Source organism: Melospiza melodia (assembly GCF_035770615.1).
Source record: "Melospiza melodia melodia isolate bMelMel2 chromosome 7 unlocalized genomic scaffold, bMelMel2.pri SUPER_7_unloc_1, whole genome shotgun sequence".
NCBI classification, from domain to species: domain Eukaryota; kingdom Metazoa; phylum Chordata; class Aves; order Passeriformes; family Passerellidae; genus Melospiza; species Melospiza melodia.
The window spans coordinates 10,308,734-10,331,586 of NW_026948497.1; the positions used below are offsets into that span (position 1 = coordinate 10,308,734).

Below are 22,853 nucleotides of genomic sequence, written 5' to 3' on the forward strand. Positions count from 1 at the left end.
GAGCAGCAGAGCTGTCACAGCCCCAGCTGGTTCTGGTCTGCGTGCGGCCCAAGCAGGGCCCGTGGGTGCCCTGGGCAGTGCAGGAGCAGCACAGGAACAGTTGCCAGGGCCAGGGGAGGCACAGGGCTCAGCCTCTGCACGGTGACACAGCATGCAGGCTGCAGGGGACAGAGCCAATGGCACCGGGCATGAGCAGCTGTGCGGGGCTCTGAGCCTGCAGCAGCATCGGCCCCAAGGCTGCTCTGTCCCTGCCTGGCTGATGGGCAGCGCTGGAGGCCTTGCAGAGCAGGGGCCATTGCGGGCACGGCTGTCCCAGGAGCTGCCCCCTGGCCCAGCTGGGCCCCACTTGGGCAGGAAGGAGGCTCCCAGCCCTGGCATGGCCGAGCAGCTCCTGCCTCCCCCTGCCTCTGTTCTGATCCCCACGCTGCCTGCTGCCACAAGAGCCCCTGGGCCAGGCTGTCACAGGGCTGCTTTGCCTTCACCTGGCTCCCTGGCACCAGCGCCGTCCTGCTTGCTGCCAGACATCGCAACTGTAAGCAGATAGTCCCTTTCCAGGAATGACGCAGTCACCTCCAGGTGCTGATCCTCTCTTTCTGTGGGATAAACAAGAGCTTGGGGCGCTGCCATGGCAGGGCTTCCCTCAGCTGTCGGCACTTCCAGCCCGGCTCTGCCAGGGGCTCTGGCAGTGCCACGGCGCACGGCAGCTCTGGCATGGCAGCTCTGCACTGCAGCCTCGGCCAGCAGCCAAATCTGCGGGCTGGGACTCCGCAGCGGCCGCACGCTTCTCCCAGAGCCCGAGCAGCGGCAGCTCGCTCCCAACACCGAGCCCGGAAGGCGCCGAGGCCCAGCGCGGGCTCGGCTCTAGGCACGAACCGCCCCGCCCCTCACACCCGCCCGCCCTTTCCCGCCCTCTGGCCCCGCCGCGCGGCGCCCGCGCTGTCGAGGCGACTCTTGCCCACAAGGAGGCGCCCTGAGCCCTGCAATGGCGCCGCGAACCTTCTGGCGCTCTGGAAGGCGCGGGCCTGGACCTGTTGCAAGCTGGGCCCTACGTCCCATTTCCTGAAGAAAACATATCCTGTCATGCCTGGGCTGTCCGCACTTCCAAGCCTGATCAACAGGAAGAGACATTTAACCTGTGACACACATAGCAGCCTACAAGCTCGAAGTGATGGCCAGGTATTAGAAAAGCAAAGTAGTTGTTGCTAGAATTGTCTTTAAGACTCAGGGCTGGGCCCATTTCACTGATCTCAGACCCAGAGGGAGGTTGACAAAGCTTGGGAAGAAGGATGCCCATTGATAGTGGACACAAAGGATGCAGAATTTAGGGGCCATAAGGACATCTGCTAGAACTGCCAAGTTAAGGAAAACAGTCCTAAAGTTGTCTCAGCAAATATGCTGAGCTGAGCACCAGCTGGGTAAAAAAGAGTGTGATGTTTGCAGGCAATGGGACTTTGGCACCCAAATTATCCTGGGCCTGGCCATGGGATGGTTCTGGTCACCAGAACACATGAAAAGACAGCATAATGCAAGCACTGGGCATTGTGCTTCATAGAACCCAGACAAAAAAGCTGGGAAGACTCTGCTGGATTCTTGTGTGGTATCTACCCCTTCTGTTCCTTCTTCTTCTCAAAATATATTGTAAGCCTGATTAAAAAAACTTACTTAGAGCCACGGTCAGTGCCATATTCTGAAAACTTACAGCTGACTTACAGGTTTAGTATCTCACAGAGCAGGTTTGAGGCCCTGGAATTGGAGGGACAGACAAGTGATGAAGTGGGCAAAAGTCCTTCTGGAATAGAGGAGCACCTAGGGCAGGTCAGGCAACACCATGCATGGTGACCACCTCTGTTCCAAGGAAAGGCAGGGTCCCTTCAGGCCTTCCTAAAAGCATCCCAAGGGAAGGTTTCCATCTCCCCTGCCCTCTTTCCTTGACTTTAGCTGAATCTTTCTCTCACTGAAAGACAGGAAGCTCAAGTGTGTTAGGAGAATACTGTGAGCATTGGCAGCGGTGAACAGTCAGTGTGAAAAACGCCAATCACTTGTTTTTAAAATTTTAAAAAGTTTCATAGTAATAAAATAGTTATAAAAATAGTAACACAATTAGAGTAATAACAATTTGGATAAATTGAGTTAAGACAATATGAGACAATAAAAACAAAGAGTTACGGATGTCCGGGTACCTTTTTCTGGGCATCAGGAGCCTGAAAAAGGACACCCATTAACAAAGGATTAACCCTTAAGAACAATAGCCTGTTGCATATTCATATACTTCATACATGATGCATAAATTCCATTCAAATACAGGATTGTGTCTGGTCATTGTCAACTTCTTTCCTTCTAATCTTAACAGTGCCTCCAAGGTGAGAAGAAGTTCATTTTTTCTGATAAGAAGGCAAGAAATTCCCTTTCTCTGAAAGATTTAGATGTCCTGTGGCTGCTATCTCGCTGCAAGCCCTTTCTGTTAAACAAATCATCTTACATAGCATAGTTTCTATTTTTATAACCTAAAACTATATTTAACACAGTGCTTAAGAAAATTAATACAGCATTGCTTTCTAACACAACACATATAATATTCATTTTAATATTTGCGAAAAGCCAATCATAAAATACATGCATTTTTCACAATCCCCACTCTTATTCTTTGTAAATCATTTGGCTTGAGCAATATTTTTTTTCTACTTATATCTTCTGGACTATGCTGGTAAAATAAAACACGGGATTACACAAGAAAGAAATATAAAAACAGTTGTAACACAAATGAAAGATCTTAATTTCTTCTAATACATTACCCCACCAGCTAGATTTTAACATTGTTTTCTAATTTTTGGACTGGTACCTGGGTTGTTATATGCGTATATATTTTTCTTTTTGATTTCTTTTGCTTTTGCTAGAATGACTTTTCTGTGGTCATCAATTTTCAACGATCTGATATATTGAACTTTCCACAAACACCCCCTTCTTTGGCCAATAAATAGTCTAAAGCGAACCTTTCTGATACCCTACAGTTTTTGTTTGGCTTAGCTGACTTAATGTTAACTCTAATGCCTGGGCAGCCTTATTTGCTATCATTTCTATAACTGCTTGGAGTCTTGTAATACAATTCAACAGATAATTTGGAGTCAATACAGAGTTAGATTGCTGTGCTGGTTTTACCTTTTCCTTTATTATTTGGGGTTTTTTTTCCAAATCTTGAACCGCATCTTCAAGATTAAATTTAAAACAAATCCCTCTCTCTCCTTTTGGACATTCATTTCTAAATCTATTGCCACTTTTTCTTAAGTTTCTTGTAATCTAATAATTTACTCTGTTTTGCCTACAAGTTCTTAATTTGGATGGGTTATAACAGTGGCTGTTGACATAGGTGTGTGTAATAAAGGAGGAACTTTGGTTTCTTTCTATGTGATGCTTTCTGTAGCATTTGTGACACAATCCTACTGGTATCCCGAAAGGGAAAAGACAACAAGTGAGTGCCAGAAACAGGAATAACAGAGGTCCAGTATGGCTTATACTCCCACCTCCCATGCCTGTGAGGTTGCAACCCACAGCAGGTTTATTTGATCTTCTTGGTGGTGAAATAAAGAGGCCAATCTGGTCTTGCCCTCTATTTTCTTGTCACTTTCTCTTAACTAATTGCTAGGCAAATTGTTTTTGACACTCTTTAACTGTGGTTTCTTACTGTTCCTCAGGTAGCTCTCATTTAACAGGCACTAATAATTCCCATCCACAAAACCAAGTCAGTACTTTAACACTTTTTGCAATAAGAGCATAAATTTTGCGAATCACAACACTAATTACTCTTACAATTTAAGCATTTACTTATAACCCACCTAGCATGTCCAGTATTGGAATGAATCAAGTAAAGTTTACTAATGGAAATAGTAATTCCCCTTCTCCCTTGTACAATTCTAGGGCTAAGGTCAGAATACAAAAACGTTCTTGATCTTTCTATCTGAGGTATTCCTCCCCCAAGGAGATGTTTTATTCAGGCAGTGCTCAAATCCAGTGATATAAGCATTATCTTATTTCTTAATTCAGTGTTATTCTTTGTACATTTCTTGGATCATTTGGGTTTTCTCAAACCATTACCACTCAGTCCCCATTGGAAAGTCAGTTCAGTATCACCCGGTTTAAATATGATAGTCCGTTCCTCAAGTTTCTTCACAAGTCCTTTGATTCTGCTGGCATGAATTCACTCTCTTTCCGTGATTTTGATTGTTGCTTCAGTAGTACCTGGAAAGGACTTCTTAATAGCATAGATAATAAAAGAAAGATAATACTGCATTAACTTTTACGATTCGCTTTCCTTCTAAACTTTCTGGGTTTAGCTAAAAGCTTTCTCTACAGCAGCCTCTTCTTCAGGAAAAAAGCCTTCTCGTTAACGGCAAACAAAACACACAAAAGAAAAAAAAACCAAAAAACTTCTTACTTAAGAAAAACAAACCGCTTTGTGAGGTTTGGAGAGTCAGCAATCTCTGCTTTGATTTTATCTTTTAGTGCTAGTCCCCCCTGCCCCTCTTTTCACAGCCCTGCTGTCAGTGCTGTTCTTGGCCCTTCCCCCGGTGCGGCCCCTTGGCTGCAGGGCCGGGGCAGGGGAGAGCAGCCCCGGGCATGGGGACCCTGGGGGCTGCCCTGGGTCTCTTTTGCCCTCTCCCTCTCTCTCTCTCTCTCTCTCTCTCTCCCCCCTTCTCTCTCTCGGCCTACTTCCAGGCTGACGCTGCCATCCTGGGCTCGGCACCCCGACAGTCTGGGAGCCCCCCGGCAGCTCTGCCCCGGAGCCAGCCCGCTCCTGGCCGCAAACCTGTGTCCTCTGCTGCCAGCCCCGCCTGGGGCACCTCCATGGATCGGTCCCTGCCGCAGCCCCCGAGACCCCGCCAATCGCAGGGAGCGCTCAGACACCTCCCAGCCTTGACAACCCCAAACCTGGCGTGCCCAGGTGCTCCTGACATTCTTTCTCTTTCTCTCGTCAACTTATCCTCTTTTCTCTTCAAGGAGGGCCCGTTCTGCTAAGGCTTTTCCGGACCCCAGTGTGGCATTGAATAACCTCTTAACAACCATGTGTTAAGATACTTCTCTGCCTTTCATGCAAAAAACTTGCATTCACACTTCTGCTCTCTTCTAGCACCAAGATGTCATCACTTCACATTCTAACATCTCAGAGTTTCCTAACTACTTCTCTACTTCAACTTCTCTCTTTCTCCTCTCTCAGTTGTAACCCTTATGGGGTCGATATTTATTCTTCCCCTATTTCTTTCTCCAGCCCAAACTTCTTTGTTGATTTTTTTTTCTTCATCCTCTTGGCTTAATTTCAAAACTCTAGCTGTCATTTTCTTATTTTCTGATATAACTCTTACTCTTAATTGCACTTGTAAGACTCTTCCCAATAAATTGCTACCTGCCCCTGGGACCAATAACACATCTCCCATCTAAATTTTAGTTTCTTCCCTCAATTACCACATCTTTAATGACCAGAAATGTAAAACTTCCTCTTTTTGCCCCTGTTACTTTCACTATATGTTTGCTCACACTATAACCTTTTGGAACGTTTAACAGGCAGGTTTTCTCTGCCCCTGTGTCTATAACAAATTCCAATTCTTCTTCTTGGGGACCCACTTTTAAAGTTATCACAGGCTCCTGATGGTATTTGTTCCCCCCCCAAAAAATTAAAGCCTATGACTTTTTTTTTTTTTTTAATGGGCCCATTTCTTTAAAGATTTTCAGATCTTCTGCTTACTTAGGACCATTTTCCTTTTTCTCTAAAGTTTGTTTATCTATTTAGTTGGAGTTTTTTCTTTCCCCTCTAAAAGCTGTCTCTCAAAAATCTTTTGTTTTCACATTTCGCCTTTGATATGCTGTCTCATTTATTCTCTTGGTTATGTAATTACAATAACTGTTCATGTGTTTACTCCCCTCCTCATTATTTTAACCCCATTCAGGAGGTACAGTTGGCATTTTGTCTTCTCTGGGGGTCCCTGCAGATTATCTTTTTCTTAAGCTTTTATTTCAGTTGCTCTGATTAATTGGTTTTCTTCCTGAGAAAAATATTATTTTCATTACCAACCACATCTGTTCTCAAGTATACATGTTTGGACCTAAAAGTTGGTCTAATTGTTCAGCTATGCCTATGGGATTCTCCAAATATCTCTTTTATTTATTTCTTAAAATTTCAGACCTCAGACAAAGTCAAAGAAGCATTTACAAACTCTGATCCATCACCCCCCTTTGAGAACCTCTCTTAATGGAAATAGACCAATCTCTTTATCCCATTCTTTTTGGATTTTTATCTTCTACAGCCTTTCTCACGTATTTTTAGGAAGAATCAGGAGAGGGCTTTGTTCTAACTGATTTTATAGTGTTTCAATAAAGTGATTCCTTTAGAGAGTTTGCTTAAGCAGCCGGAGCTGTGGTTACCAAGGGAATGGAGCTCAGGGCAGGACGGGGAGGCTCGGCACAGCTCAGGGTCTGGGGGCTCCAAAGGCGGGGTCTGTGGCTGGGATGGCCCGAGGGGATCGGCACAGCTCAGGGTCTGGGGGCTCCAGAGGCGGGGTCTGCAGCCGGGATGGCCCGAGGGGATCGGCCCAGCTCAGGGTCTGGGGGCTCCAAAGGCGGGGTCTGCAGCCGGGATGGCCCGAGGGGATCGGCCCAGCTCAGGGTCTGGGGGCTCCAAAGGCGGGGTCTGCAGCCGGGATGGCCCGAGGGGATCGGCCCAGCTCAGGGTCTGGGGGCTCCAGAGGCGGGGTCTGCAGCCGGGATGGCCCGAGGGGATCGGCACAGCTCAGGGTCTGGGGGCTCCAGAGGCGGGGTCTGCAGCCGGGATGGCCCGAGGGGATCGGCACAGCTCAGGGTCTGGGGGCTCCAAAGGCGGGGTCTGTGGCTGGGATGGCCCGAGGGGATCGGCACAGCTCAGGGTCTGGGGGCTCCAAAGGCGGGGTCTGTGGCTGGGATCGCCCGAGGGGCTGTTCCTGTGCAGACCGAGCTGGAGCGGGGATCGCCCTCACTCGGCTCACGGGGGCTGATCCGGCAGAGACAAAGCCGGGACTGACCCCGGCTGCAGCGGCGGGAGCCGACAGAGTCAGGGCAGCCGGGGATGGGACAGACGGGACCCCCTCGGTGCGATCAGCGCGGTAACCACGGTGCACACGGCAGGACAGACCCCCACCCCCGGCAAGAACGCGGGCCAGGCGGCCGGACCGGGACAGACGGACCGGGACAGACGGACCGGGACAGACGGACTGTGCCGGAGCCGGCACAGGGGCTGGGAGGGCTGGTGCGAACGAGTCGGGGAACGAACGGGAATGGATGAGGTAATTTGTTCTCAGCTCTGTACTTTCCCCGTTTTGCTTTTTGGATGCTTTGAAATGGTCGACGAGCTAACTGACGACCATCTCATATTGTTTTTCTCATCACCCTTTTATTTATCTTTTGGCAAATTATACATGTTTCAGGTACTTGTTTTTTACTCTAAAGGTCTCAATGCACCCATAGTTCTTTTAAAAAAATGATCACACCTAGCCTGTGTATCCCACCGGGCTTTTTGATACACGTCCTCTGCTATTCCCTCGTAAGCGTTTTATTATCTAATTGTCTTCCATATTAAGATGTTTCTATTTCCCCGATTTATCTTGTTCGCCACAATCTTGTTTTAATTCCCCCCCCTTTTTTTTTCTTCATTTGGAGTTAATATTAACTCTTTCAGCTCTATTTTCTGCTGCATCTTTAGCTTCTTGATCTGCCAGTTATTTATTTTATTTCTTCTTATTTCTAGGTCTTTACCTTTTGGTGTCCTTTAATATGTACTATTGCTATCTCTCTTAGGTAATTGTAATGCCTCTAAAACCTCGAAAATAAGTTTCTCATGTACTAATCTTTTTCTTCTTTAATTAAGCAATCTCCCTTTTAAAATTTTTCTTAAGGTATGTGCTACTCTAAAGGCATACCTTGAATCAATATATAACTCCTTTGTGTTAAATTTTCTAATGCTGTTTTTAAGTATATAATTCACAAGTTTGCATGTTTTTTCTCATCAACTTCTGCATACCCTGTATTTTGCAAGGAGTTGTATTTCTGTTTGTTAACATAACTCCCAAAGTGCTGTCTTGGGGTATTTCTGTTGGTATTTTTTTTCTGCTTTTCTTTTCCTGTATCCACCTTACTGAATTTCTGTCTCATTTTTCAGTTTTCTATCTATTCGTCCCCTGCTTCTGTTTTTCACTTTTTACTAACAACTTAAATACCACTTTTCTTTCAACTACTTACACCCAAAAAAACCCCTTTTTCTCACACTGCTTTTCAATACAATCCAACTCCCTCCAAGGAGATACGGTAAGGCTTAAAATGCACAATCGACATTACCTATACTTTCATTCGTCTACATTCACTCACTTTTATTTCTCATTCACTTTCACACATTCCTTCACACTCTCAAGACACAAAGTGGATCCTTATTGCTAGGAAATCACAGGTCCTTGTGGCCCCCTCTTTCGCTTTGGGGTTTACCTCCAGGTCTCAGTGTCACCAGGCCCCCTAGAAGGGCCCTGACTCTGGCTGCCTCTGGTGCCCGTTCCCCTGTGAGGCTGTCTGCGTGTCTTTCACACTCTTCAGCTACGGCCCCTCACACGCCCAGGGAACGCTAGCTTGGTTCGCAGGTCACTCGCTCCTCTTGGGCCCAGAAGCCCCCACCCAGCCGGGAGCTGCAGCCTGGTGTGCAGGTCACTCGCTCTTTCCACACCTCCCCCTTCCCACCTGCCCAGGAAGTTGAGGCTGGCTCTGTGTGTGTGTCACTCTCACACACCACAAAACAACAATAAGGTACCTTTTACTTTCACATCGCCTATTACAAGTTTAGGTGTTACTGGCCAGTCCCGGTGCCATTGGATATCCCTCAACCCAGCTGTGTTATCCAACCCCAAATGCTCTTGGGCAATTTTTCCCTCAATCCTGTCGTGTTGTCCAACCCCAGATGCTCTCGGGTAATTTTCCTTCAATCCAGCTGTGTTGTTCAACCTCAGATGCTCTTGGGCATTTTCTGTCCCTCAACCCAGCGGTGTGGTACAACTACAGATGCTCTTTGGCATTTAATTTGTTCTGCTGTGTTGTCCAACCCTGGATGTTCTTGGGCATTTTTTTATCCCCCAATCTAGCTGTGTTGTCCCACCCTGAGTGTTCTCGGGCATATCCTCACTCGGAGAGAATTCTGCTCAACCCTGCTCTTGGATGCTCTTGGAATATAAATCCCTCAACCCAGCAGGTTTTAGGAGCCCCTCCTGTCCTGTTTCCTAGTGGATTGGTCTAGGAAACCTTGCTCCCCACCACCGAGGGGTCCAACCCCTCCCTGAGACCCAGTCCCAGTCACCCCCGGGGATTCTTTCACTCTCTTATGAGTCGCTTTGTCTCTTTACTGGCCGCTTTTCCAGCGCAAAGTCGGAAACGCAGCGTGGGAGACTCCGCACTCACTTGGCAGGTCTGGGACAACCAGCCCGCCTCTCATTCACACACATTCATCCCCCCGTACCTGCCCCCCGAGAAATACTTACCAATCCTTTTTCCTTCCCGGGTTCTTCGTGCGCACTACTACTCTTAGGGGGCAAATTACAGCAGTTGTAGGGACCCTTTTCCCGTTCTCTTTGTTTTGTTGTCTCCTTTTGTCCACAGATCGTAACCTGCGTCTGTCGGTCACTTCAGGGGAAGCAGAGCGAGGCTGCCAAAGAGGGCAGGGCGCGCCTTCCCCACTCTGACTCTCCCAAAGCACCGGCAGCGAGGAGTTAGTAACCATCCTCTGCTACCAAATTGTGAAAAACGCCAATCACTTGTTTTTAAAATTTTTAAAGTTTAATAGTAATAAGATGGTTATATAGTAACACAATTAGAGTAATAACAATTTGGACAAATTGAATTAAGACAATATGAGACAATAAAAACAAAGAGTTATGGACGTCCAGGTACCTTTTTCTGGGCATCACGGCCCAAAAAAGGACCCCTGGTAACAAAGGATTAACCCTTAAAAACAACAGCCCGTTGCATATTCATACACTTCATACACGATGCATAAATTCCATTCAAACACAGGATTCTGTCTGACCAGTGTCAACTTCTTCCCTCTAATCCTAATAGCACCTCCAAGGTGGGAAGAAGTTTGTTTCTTCCGATAAGAAGGCCATAAATTCTTTTTCTCTGAAAGATCTAGGTGTCCTGTGGCTGCAAGTTATCTCGCTGCAAGTCCTTTCTTTTAAACAAAGCATCTTACATAGCATAGTTCTATTTTAACAATTTTTATAACCTAAAACTATATTTAACACAGTACTTAAGAAAATTAATACAGCATTGCTTTCTAATACAACACATATAATATTCATTTTAATATTTGTGAAAAGCCAATCATAAAATACATGCATTTTTCACACCCCATTCCTGGACATCAGGGCTCTCTGCTCCCCTTTTCCCGGCCATCCCATGGCTCCCAGCCTCCAGACTGGCCATTGGCTTGACCCTGGGATGCCCTGGAATGCCTTGGTCCCCCATTCCTGCCTTTCCCAGTCCCCAGCCCCAGCTGTGTGCAAAACCAGAGACCCCCTGAACTCCTCGTTCTCGAACATCCCTGCTGTCCCCACCCTTGTCCCCCCTTTTTGGGAAACCCTGGACTCCCCTTTCCTGGGCTCAAGGACCCCCTGGAACTCCCTTCTACCTCTCCACGTCCCTGCCCCTGTCTCCTGTCCCTCAGCTGTCCCCTGTCCCTCGGCTCTGTGGGGCCCAGGGTGGCAGCAGGAGCCAGGGCAGCCCTGGGGGAGAACAACCCTGAGCCCCAGCCGGGCCAGTTCCCCCAGTTCCCCCCAGGTCACTCCCAGCATGGGCCCTGTGGCTCCCAGTCACCCCCAGGATGGTCCCAGTCACTTCCAGTTACACTCAGTGTGATCCCAGTATCATCCCAGTCACTCCCAGTATGATCCCAGGTGTTCCCATTCAGCCCTACTACAGTTCCAGACACTCCCAGTATGGTTCCAGTCCTTCCCAGTATGATTCCAGGATGAACCCAGTCACTCTCAGTACAGTGCCATTTGCCCCCAGTATGGTCCCAGTCACTCCAAGTCACCCAGTAGGATTCCAGTCACGCCCAGATACTCCCAGTATTATTCCAGTGACTTCCTTTATGGTTCTTTTGTGATTCCAGTCACTCCTGGTCTCTCCCAGTACATCCCAGTTGTCCCTAATGTGTTTCCACTCACTCCCAGTTGCTCCCAGTAGCTTCCGGTATGATTCCATTTGCTCACAGCCACTCCCAGTCACCTCCAGCATGATTCCTGTCATTTCCTGTATATCCCAGTTGCCCCAACATGGTCCCAATTGCCCTCAGCCTGCCCCTAGTCACTTCCAGTATGATTCCAGAAGGATCCCAGTCACCCTCAGTGTGGTGCCAGTTGCTCCCAGTATGATCCCATTGGTCCCCAGCATGTCCCCATTTCCTCCCAGTGTGATCCCAGTTGCCTCTAGCACAGACCCAGTCCCTCCCAGTATGATCCTACTCTGATGCCATGATGATCCCAGTTGCTCCCAGCTTGGTCCTAGCTGCTCCCAGTTGCTCCCAGTCTGATCCCAGTTGTTCCCAGTGGCCCCTGTGTTATGTTTGGGAATGGGAGGAAATGTAGGGAAGTGATGCAAAGTTTTTTGTGTATCTGACAGTCTGTTGAGCTGCTGAAAAGCTAGACACGCTTTTGTGAAACACACATGGTAAAGACCAAAAAATTCAGAAACTTTTCTTTTCTTTGTTGGTCGGCAGGGAGGTGCTGGGTTTCGGTTTGGGCTTCAGCTCTGTGTCTGGGCTGGGCTGGGCCGTCTTGCTGCAGGCTGGGCTTCTTTTCTATTTCCTGGGCTGCTTGCTGGCTTCTCTCTCCATGGGCTCTGGTTTGGCCGGGCTGGGCTTCAGCAGCTGCCGGGCAAGGAGACAGGGGAGGCTGCGGAGCTTTAGCCAGAGCAGGGCTGGCTGTGGCTGCGAAGATCTCGCTGTCAGGCTGCTGCTGCTTCTTCTTCTTAGCCTGGCTGAGACCAGAGACTTCTGTGGCTGGTGTAGAAAACTAAACACTAACTACAAAGCTGATCTGAACACAACTGAGCCACAGCTTTCTGTTAGTAGTTATTGGTGGGTTAGGTAGGCTTCAGGCGTGATGTTAACTTTTTCAGTGCTTCAGTCTTCTTCTGAGTGAGAGAAAAGAACAACATGCACGTATATTAAAAACAAGATGAAGATATTAAAGGTAATAAAGAAGAAGGTAAGTAAGTCCCAGATGGGAGGGGGAGAAGATGCTTTGTTTTTAGAGCTGAAATCCTCTTGTAAGCTATAAAGAAAAGACTCTTTTCCCTTATAACACATAAAACTATAAGGAAATGAAAGTGTTTGAATTGATATTAGGTAAAGGCTTCTATGTTAAAGTAAGCAGATGTTGAAATAGCTGTAATCTCATGAGAAGTTTGTACAAAGAAAGAGCACAGTCTTGTGCTTCTAAAAATGAAGATCTGTGCTCCCAGAGATGAAGATGATTTTAGAGATAGATAATGAGAACTTTTGCCTTTGAACAGCTCATCTTTAAAACAATACCCCATCAATCAACATAGCCCATCTCCAAGCTGTGGGAAGGTTTGTAGAAATAAGAAAGATTTTACGATAGCAAGGTTCCCCTGGCAGTTGTTATTCATGACAAAATTGAGAACCACGAGAAAACTGTTTTTTTCCTTTTGTAGAAAAGTCTCCATAACTTTATCAAGAGGGACTTCTCTCCCTAAGTGAACTAAAAAAAGACTCTTTGAGAGGTAGTAAACTGACTAGAAATCTTAAGTTTAGTTTCTTTACATTGTCAGTGAGAAAGAAAAAGTTGTGGGGAGAAGTATTCTAAAAAGTTTGCTTTGATTCTTACTACCTTTTTTTTTCTTTTTACTTACTATTATTAAAATTTTTCTTTCTACCCTTTTAAAGTTTTGAGCCTGCTTTACCTTTCTCCTAATCCTATCTCACAACCAAAAATAAGTATATTAGTAATTAACCAACACCAAACCCACCACATTCTTTAGTGCATTAGCCAAAAAAAATCTCAAAATTAAAGAGATCTTATATTAGCAAACCAAAACCACAACACCCTAGCACAGACCCAGTCACTCCCAGTATGACCCCAGTAGGAATCCACTGTGATCCCAGTCTTCCCAGTTGCCCCCAATGTAGACTCAGTGACTCCAGTCACTCTCAGTGTGTTCCCAGTAATCCCCAGTATGGTTGCAGTCACTCCCAGTATATCCCAGTGGGTCCCACTATGATCCCTTTTGCCCCAGTTCTGGCCCTGCTGAGTCCCAGTGTGCTCTGATCCTGCTCCCAGTGGGTCCCAGTGCTGGGCACGGTGAATCCCAGGGTGTCCTGGTGTATCCTGGAGTATCCTGGAGTGTCTTGGTATGTCCCGGTGTATCCCAGTATATCCCAGTGCGTCCCAGTGTATCCCAGTGTGTCCCGGTGTATCCCAGTGTATCCCAGTTTATCCTGGTGTATCCCAGTGTATCCTGCCTGGTGTATCCCGGTGTCCCAGTCCATCCCAGCCTGTCCCAGTCCATCCCGGTCCGTTCCCTTCACTGGGAGTGACTGGGATCATACTGGTGGAAAGTGGAATCTTACTGGGCCAAGTGGATGTGACTGGGAATGACTGTGAGTATGCTGAAGGCAACTGGGATATACTGGGAGCGTCTGTAACCATGCTGGGGGTGTCTGGGAACACACTGAGAGTCCCAGCAGGTCCAAGGACACCGTGGTGGCACTATGGAACCTCATGGAACCAAGGGGATCATTGTGGCACCCCTGGAGCCCATGGAACCAAGGGGCCTTGGTGACACAGCGGGGCTTCATGGAACCCAGAGACCATTATGGTTCTGTGGGGCCTGATGGAACCATGGAGACCATTGGGACCCTTCAGGGCCTCGTGTCACCAAGGGGGCATTATGGCACCTCAGGGACACATGGAAGCAAGGGACCATTGGGTCCCATGGAACTGAGGGAACGTGGAACAGGCCTGGCTGGCTTGGCCTCCCAGGGGCCACTGGACAGCTTTGGCTGATGTTGGAATGTCAAAGGCTGCCTTTCGTCAGCTCCTGGAGCACTGCGGCTCTGTGATTTCCTTGCTAGGAAAGGAACTGTCAATCTCTTCTAATTACTCATGGCCAGAACTGGGATTTCAACTCCAAATTTTTCCCATAGGAATATTGCCAGGACAAGTGTGGCAGGCAATGTTTTCAGGAGAGTCACCTCCCATCTGTCCCCAAAACACTGGGGAAGGCTCCGTGCTTTCCTCCCTATGAGAAAGAACTGTCCTACTTCTCCAGGCATGCATGGCTGAGATTGGTCTTCCACCTCCAGAATTCCCTAAATCCAAAGACTGCTCCCAAAAAAAATCTGCCATTCCTGACAAGTCTGGCTGGCCTTGGCCTAGTGAGACTCTCACCTGCCTTCCAAACACTGAGGCTCTGTGCTTTCCTTCCTATGGAACAAAACTGTCCTTCTCAGCCAGGTGCCCATGGCCACAACTGGGATTTCACTTCCAGCATTCCCTGTTGTGACAGACTGGAGGAGATTGTTGGCTCTAAACATTTTGTGTGGGAGGGAGGAAGGGGCAGGTCCAGCCTTGCCCTGCCCTGGAGCCCCAATCCCCCCAGAGCCTCTATCCCAGCCCAGCAGTGTCTGCCAGTCCCTGGCACAGCACAGGCAATGCTCCACAGCCACCTCTGCAGCCCCCAGCCCAGCTCCTGAGGGACCAAATGAGCCCAAGCCCCACCTGGGGGAAGGGCCCAGAGAGACCAAGGGGTATTGAAGACTGACCACAAGGCAAGCACACATCTTGACCCTACCTCCTGTTGTAACTTCTATCTGAACACTGCTGGAATCCAGGAGTTGGTAACTCTGTGTGTGCTCCTCTGTATCTTTTCAGCCAACAAAGCCAAGGGAAGGCACAGTTCCATCAAATGCAAAAGTCATTCCTCTGCTGGATATTAAATCCACTTTCCACAGCAGACAGCCTCAGAGAAATGGAAAGCACCTTCTGTGCCCAGCACAGATCCCAAGGTCCCCCCAAACCCTCCCTGCCCCAATTCTGCCCAGATTTGCTCTTTGCACACACGAGTCACACACTGAAGTCAGGAGCTCCCTCCATGCCCAGAGGGAGGAAAAGAGAGAAAGGGGATGAAGAGCTCTCCTGTGCAGAGCCAAGGTCCACGTGCTCTGGGATGTCCCAGCAGCATCTGACATGTCCACCATCCCCCAGAGATTTCCGCACAGGAACAGTTTTAGACAAAGGCAAAAGAAAAGGCAATTCTGTGAGATATAAACACAATTAAGATGTTGACTAATATGATATTTATTTCAGCTTCAGAAAGATTGGGCAATTCCCTGAAGCTCAAAGCATGAAACCAGTCAGCTGAAGGGCACTTGAATGACCAGAAAGCACCGGGAGGAGTGCTGAGGGTTTTTTGGAGGACAATGGACGTATGTAACATGTTCACAATCCAGCCTTCATAGAACCTGAGTGAGGTCACCATGCCCTTGAAGGACACAAAAGAAGGAGAACACGCTCAGCAGCAGACGGTTCAGGATGCAAAGGCAGACAAGAAAACCACAGCGAGATGCATGAAGAAGAAAGACTAACTAAAATTAACTGAAATATCAAAATGCGTGCGTAAAAAGGATTTAACCAATCATGTATCAGCTTGAGGGGTGAACAATAGAGAACAGTATAAATATGGCTTGCTTTTTGTAATAAATTGGTTTCCCTTATCATATTAATCATGGTGTGATGTCCCATTAATGATCCTCTGCACCTGGGGACCAGAAATGCATGCAAGCCTCCACCCCAAGAAACATTATGAATTCAAAAAACATGGCCATTAACTGCTTTATACCAACACAGAGTAATGGCAACCAAAATGCAGTCAGAACAGGGTTTTTTCCACTCTCTCTCAAGCCCCACACGTTGGGCACCAAATTTTGTCCTGGTTTAGGGCAAATTTGGGAGAAAACCTCCAAAGGGGCTCCTCCAGAAAGCAAACGCACATTGCCCCTCCCCACAACTGGGTCAGGAAGGATTCCCTGGAGAGAAGTGGAAAGAACCTGTTTATTTAACAGGCAAAGCACCCCCAGCACACAAAATGAACAATACCAGGTGACAACACTCTTTCACCACTCTGAAAAAGATGACAAATTCAGAAAGTCTCTCTTGGGAGTGGTCGCTCTGTTATCAGTCCCTCCGGTGCTGGGGCAGCTGCTGCAGCCACAAGGTGCAAACTCTCAGTGTTTCCCAGGTCCCAGTCCGGAGCAGGTTTGAGTGGTTCCAAAAAAGAGAAAGGAAAGACAGTCCAGGGAAAAATTCGGAGTGCTTAGCTAAACTAAGTAATGAGCAGAAACAAAAGCAAGAGCAAAGCAAAAAGCCAAGCAAAAAGCAAAAGCAGCACCATGTACTGCCCTGTCTCTGTGTCCCGCCAGCCGTGGGGGAGCGGCTGATAACAAAACCAAAACAAAACTTCGCTCTTCAGAGCCAGTCTTGAAGGCACAGAACATAATATCCAGCATAAACAGAACACATGGATGGGGATACAAGCATCATAACGTCACCATAGGACAGTCCTGCACCCAAAATTCTGTCCTGCACCCACTGCTGCATCCTGAGTCCTGTCCTGCACCCCGAGCCCCGTCCTGTACCCAAATTCTGTACTGTCCCATACCCCAAACTCAAAGCTGCCCCCAAACCCCAACCCCACCCCTCACTTATCACCACATTCCTGTTCCACACCTTCTCTTCAACTCCTCCCCCTCTCCCACCCCTGTCCCACCCCCAAATTTATCCCATGTCCCTGATCCCCTCCCTGTTCCCTCCCCAACCCAGCCCTTCCCCGCAGGCCAAGTGGGCGGCAGCAGCAGTGGCAGCTGGTGGGGGCCGGTGGAGTTGGAGGTGCTGCAGCCCCTGAGCCTCCTCACCCTGGACACGCTCCAGAAGTGCATCTTCAGCTATGAGACCCACAGCCAGGAGTGATTGACACCTGTTCCCACTGATCATCTGTAAGAGACACTCTGAGGTTTCCCTCAGCTGCCTCACGACCGCTGTGACGGAGACTGAAGCCCCCTCCCAAGGGCTGAGACTGAGACCCCTATAACTCTAACACAGGGGGCTGGCCAAACTGAAGCCAGATGTTTGCCAAGTGTTGCCTGCAGGTGTGTTCCCTGGACCAAGAAAACAATTGGTCTCACTCACTGCTGAGAACATGGACTGTCTGTAAACTTACCTGTTCCCTCTCGGTGCTTTCAATAGACTTACCTGCTCCCCCCCTTGGTGGAGGACTATAACAGAACCAAGACTTTGAGATTCTCCCTGACGTGACAAGACGGATCTATTGGCTGGACCACGAGGGTTTCATCTCTCCACTGGCAGCTATTCCTCCCCTCTTTCTCTCTCTCTCTCTCTCTCTCCTTTATTCTCCTTTCTAATCCTTCCATCACATCTGCTGTGGGCACTCAACAAGAGGTGCATTTGTTTTGATTAATACCAAAATCCCCTTCCGTGTTGCTTTTGCACTCAGATCAGTTAACAAACCATCATGACCCTCGCTTGTACGAGCGGATCATGACACCATCCTGGTGGCCCTACCATTGTCCCTGCTGGCCATCCTGGTGGCTGTGCTGGCTCTGCCATGGTCCCCACTGGCCATCCTGTCCAATCACTGTCCCTGCTGGCCATTCTGGTGGCCCCAATGGTCCTGCTATCATCCATGCTGGTGGCCACAGTGTCCCCACATGGTCCCTGGTACAGGCAGCCCAGCGAGTACATCCTGCTGCTCACCAAGGTGGGGCTGGGGTGGTGGCCATGGGGCATGAAAGTGGTCAAGAGAGTGGTGGTGGCCATGGAAGGATTGACCATAGAGGCCAGTAGGATGCTGGTGGCCATGGGAGGCTTGGACATAGACTGGTGGCTACAGGGGAACAGTGGTGGCCATGGGCAGCATTGACCATAGAGCTGGTGGCCAGTGGGATGGTGGTGCCATAGGGTGGTGGCCATGGATGGGATTTGGCCCCAGGTGGCCCACAGACTGGTGGCCCCAGTGGCCCGCGGCTCATCTTGCCTCTGCAGGACGAGAATGGCCGCACCCTGTCGGACGAGGACATCGCGGCTGAGGCTGACACCTTCATGTCTGAGGGTGAGCACGAGCTCCCAGGTGCCACTGGGGAGGAGCCACTCCAGTGTCCCCTCACTCACCCAGTGTCCCCACAGGCCATGACACCACGGCCAGTGGCCTGGCATGGCTCTTCTACAACCTGGCCGGCCATCCTGAGCACCAGGAGCGATGCCGCCAGCAGGTACAGGAGCTCCTGGCTGGCCGGGACACTGCAGACATTGAATGGTGAGATGTCCCCAGGGCCACCCCGGTCATGTGGCTTGGGGACACGATGCCAGCCCCGCTTGTCCCCAGGGACGACCTGTCCCAGCTGCCCTTCACCACCATGTGCATCAAGGAGAGCCTGCGGCTGCACCCTCCTGTCACTGCTGTGTCCTGGCGCTGCACCGAGGACATCCCCCTGTGTGATGGCTGTGTCATCCCCAAGGGTATGGCATGGCCAGGGTGTCCCCAGTGTCACCACCCATCCTCATCTGCTGTCCCTAAAGTGGCCATTCCCATCCCAGCAGGGGTCATCTGCCTGATGAGCATCTATGGGACCCACCACAACCCAGACCTCTGGCCCAAGCGTGAGGTAGGGCCACCCTATGAGGTGTCCCTGTCACCATGGTGGTGACAGCTGTGTCCCCTCGGTGTGACTGTGTTGGTGTCACCCCAGGTGTTCAGTCCTCTGAGGTTCAGTCTGGAAAACAGCAAGGAACGGTCCCCGTCGTCCTTCATCCCCTTCTCTGCTGGCCCCAGGTATGTGCTGGAGTGGGGACAGGAGTGTCCCCAAATGTCACCCCTGTCCCTGGCTGGGTTCACAGTGGGGTGACAATGGGGAGGAGCAGGGAATAAATGGCAGCATGAAAGGGACAGTATCATGGTGGTGGTGGGGATGTGTTGTCCTTGGCCATGGGACACCCCATGGCATGGACATGTCAACCCATGGACTTGTCTCTAGGCCACTTGTGTCACCATCCATGGCCATGTCCCCCATTTCCTCATCCATGGCCATAGAGCCCCATGTCACCATCTCTATCTGTGACACCTCCCATGCCCAATATCGCCATCCACAGCCATGTCCTTGTCCCCATCCCCACCACATCCCCACCCAGGTCCTTGTCCACATCCCCACCACATCCCCACCCAGGTCCTTGTCCCCATCCCCACCATATCCCCACCCACGTCCTTGTCCCCATCCCTACCATGTTCCCACCCAAGTCCCACAATGTCACCATCCATGTCTTAGTTGAATGTCTTTATATTTACCCCAATGTTGGGTGAAGCATAATGAAAAATGAAAGAAAATAAAGGCCAAAATAAAAGCATTTATGTGTCCATGCTGGCTGAGTATCCGTGTGCCTGGGCGGGTAGAAAGGACCTTTTCTAGAAAGATTTCCACTCCATTGTCTCCAAAATCCTGGGTTTTGCCCCAGTCAATCACCATTTGGCTGTGGAAGATGCTGGTGGGCCAGAGAGAATTAGAATCATGGAATGATTCAGGTTGGAAAAGACCTCCAACACCATTTGGAATTCTGGATGCCACTCGAAGCAATGACTGGATGCAAAAGGTGAGACTGTTTTGGGGTCGAAAGTAAAAAACTGTGCTGTCCACTATGAAATTCTGATGTCTGTTTGCATCCCAATGGATTTTTCTCTGGCCGTGTCCAAGTGCCCAAGGAGAGCCAGGAAGATGTGGGGACCACCAGCCAGGCGTCTTCCCAACATGGATCACCAGGATCATGGATGACCAAGTCTCCGCCCAGCGAGGGTCACTGTGGACCATCCAGTGGGGGTCCCCAATGGGGGATGGAGTTGAAGCAGCACTCAAAGCTCTTCCTGTCACTGTAGGACACAAAACAACACGAGCGCACACACTGCTGCTCTCAAGGGGAAGAAAAGGGAAGTTTATTTCCTGACTCCAACATTTACAGTTTTCTAAAAGCGACCATGGATTGGAGGGTGAAAGTGCCACCTCTCCAATGACACTGGACAAACTAACAGTCCATCATATTTTTCTTCTTCTATAAAAGAATGCCAAACAAGAAGTTATTTACAGAAAGTGTTTGAGAAAGTTTGCTACAAGAATGTAAACATTAGAAGGCTCAGAAAATCTTTAAAAATCAAGGCAACACTCTTCCTGCACACAGGGCACTTGTTGGGCATCCCTTACTGCTGCCTCCCTTGGTGTTGGGTCATGGCAGAGTTCTGGGAGAAGTTCTTCCCACACTTGGGACACTGTCAGGGCCTCTCCCCAGTGTGGATCCACTGGTGGGTGACGAGAGTGCAGTTTTTCTAAAAGCCCTTCCTGCAGTCAGGGCAGCAGAAGGGCCTCTATTCTGTGTGAATCTGCTGATGCTTGAGGAGACAGTATCGGCTCTGAAACCTCTCCCCACACTCAGAACACTCATCGGATCTCTCCCCAGTGTGGATTCTCTGGTGGGCAATCAGCCTAGAGTTCTGACTGAAGCTTTTCCCACATTCCCCACACCTGTAAGGCCTCTCCCTGGTGTGGATTGTCTGGTGCAGAATCAGCCTAGTGCTCTGACTGAAGCTTTTCCCACATTCCCCACACCTGTAAGGCCTCTCCCCAGTGTGGATCCTCTGGTGGACACTCAGGCCGGAGGGGTCGATGAAGCTTTTCCCACATTCCCTGCACTTATAGGGCCTCTCCCCAGTGTGGATCCTCTGGTGGGCATTCAGATGGCAGCTCTGCCTAAAGCTTTTCCCACATTCCCTGCACTTGTAGGGCCTCTCCCCAGTGTGGATCCTCTGGTGCAGAATCAGGCTGGAGTTCTCAATGAAGCTCTTCCCACACTCTGAGCACGTGTAGGGGCACTCCCCAGTGTGCATTGTCTGGTGGATGATCAGGCGGGAGCTGTCACGGAAGCCCTTCCCACACTCCCCACACACAAAGGGTCGTATCCCAGTGTGGATCATCTGGTGGAGTTTCAAGCTGGAGCTCCTCCTGAAGCCCTTCCCACATTCTCCACATTTATAGGGCCGTTCATTGGCGTGGATCCTCTGGTGGGCGATCAGGTTGGAGTTGATCCTGAAGCTCTTCCCACATTCCCCACACTTGTGGGGCCGTTCATTGGTGTGGATCCTCTGGTGGACAATCAGGTGGGAGCTGATCCTGAAGCTCTTCCCACATTCCCTACACTCATAGGGCCGTTCCCCGGTGTGGGTCCTCTGGTGGATGAGCAGGTGGTCGCTCCTGCCGAAACTCTTCCCACATTCCAAGCACTGGTGGGGCTTCTTGCCATCATCAAGCTGCTGATGGACCACCACTTCAGCGCTCTGGCCAGATCTCTGGCTGCCTTCCAGGCACAGGCTGAGTCTCTCCTCCTCGGAGCACCCTGGGCTGGGTTTGCAGCCCCTCCTCTTGAGGGATCTCCGGGGCTTTTCCTCCCCAGTGGATTCCTGTGCCCTGGAGCCGCTCAAAATGGCCTCTTCCACCAGGTTCTGCTGTGAGGATTTGTCCTCCCTGGTCTCCATCCTCAGCTCCTTCCTTGGGGGAGGAAGGACAAGGAGAGGCTGGGATTTGCCTCCGTGCCACAGGGAAGGGGAAGGAGATCCCCCCAGTGCATCCCTGGCTGGACAGCATCAGCAGTGGGGCTGTGCTGCAGCTGGGGCCGTGCTGGGCTGGGAGACGGAGCAGGACAGAGGGGAAAAGGGGCACTGACTTCCTTCTCACCTGCCTCAGTGCCCTGGGGCATCTTCCTCTTCCTCACAGCCTTCTCCATCCAGATGAGGTTTGGGAATGGGAAATCCTGATTTGGGGGAAAAACAAGATGTGAGTGCATTGCCTTCGGAGGTCCCACTGGCCAAGTCCATCTCTAGAAGTCACCGGACGTCTGGTGGCCAGAAATACCTCCAAAAATCAAGGAGTCCAAAAACCTCTCCCAGGAGTTCCCTGTTTCCAGTGTCCTCACTTTGGGCTTATGGGGGTCCCTCTTCTCAGAGCTGCTGGGGGGGCTGTGGGGCCTGGGCATTCCCCCTCTCCCGGGTCCTGCTTACACAGGCTGAGGGTCTTTTGGGGGTCCCAGGGGTGAAATTATGATGCTCGTATCCCCATTTGTCTGAAATAAGCTTTTCACCTTTAATACTGGTTCTGAGAGCAGAGAGGGAGGAAGAAGAAGCACGGAGTTTGTTTTCAGAACCTCTCTCACTCCTCCACATTCCTGCTCCTCTCTTGTCTGCAGATGGACAGACAGCGGGACAGAGCCCTCCTTTGCTGTTAGTCAGTTTGAGCTAGCAGAGGAAGAGAAGCTCCCTGGACTGTGGTTTTTGGTTTATCCTTTTCTTTGGACCTGTCTAAACCTGCTCTGGATTGAACACCCAGAAGAGCACCAGGTGCTCACACCTGTGCCCCACCGGGGCTGGGCCACAGCATTTCCAGCACCAGAGAGACTGATAAGAGACTGATAAGAGACTGAGCAAGCCATGCTACAGCTCACGGAGGGACTTTGTGAGTTTGTCATCTCTTTTGGAGCAGCAAGAGATTTTATTGTTTAATACTGTTCATTTTTGGGGCTGGTGAGTGCTTTGCCTGTTCAATAAACAGTTTTTTTCCACTTCTCTCAAAGAAAATACTTTTCCAGAACCAGCTGGAGGAGGGGCCACTTGACTTTGCTCTTCTACAGGAAACACCTTTAGAGTTTTTCCTCCCAAAATTGCCCTAAGCCAGG

The 22,853-nt window shown here is 49.6% G+C and overlaps 1 protein-coding gene across 1 annotated transcript in view; it reads right to left on the bottom strand.

Moving 5' to 3' along the window:
- The window catches only part of LOC134432709 (zinc finger protein 420-like), a gene marked incomplete at both ends in the record, with an annotated part of 188,718 nt that extends 167,301 nt beyond the window's left edge, over nucleotides 1-21,417 (bottom strand). The window contains one exon of the mRNA XM_063181601.1: nucleotides 20,549-21,417. Within this exon, the coding sequence (XP_063037671.1) occupies nucleotides 20,549-21,417 (869 nt within the window). The remainder of the gene's footprint in view (nucleotides 1-20,548) is intronic.
- Nucleotides 21,418-22,853: the final 1,436 nt, after the last annotated feature.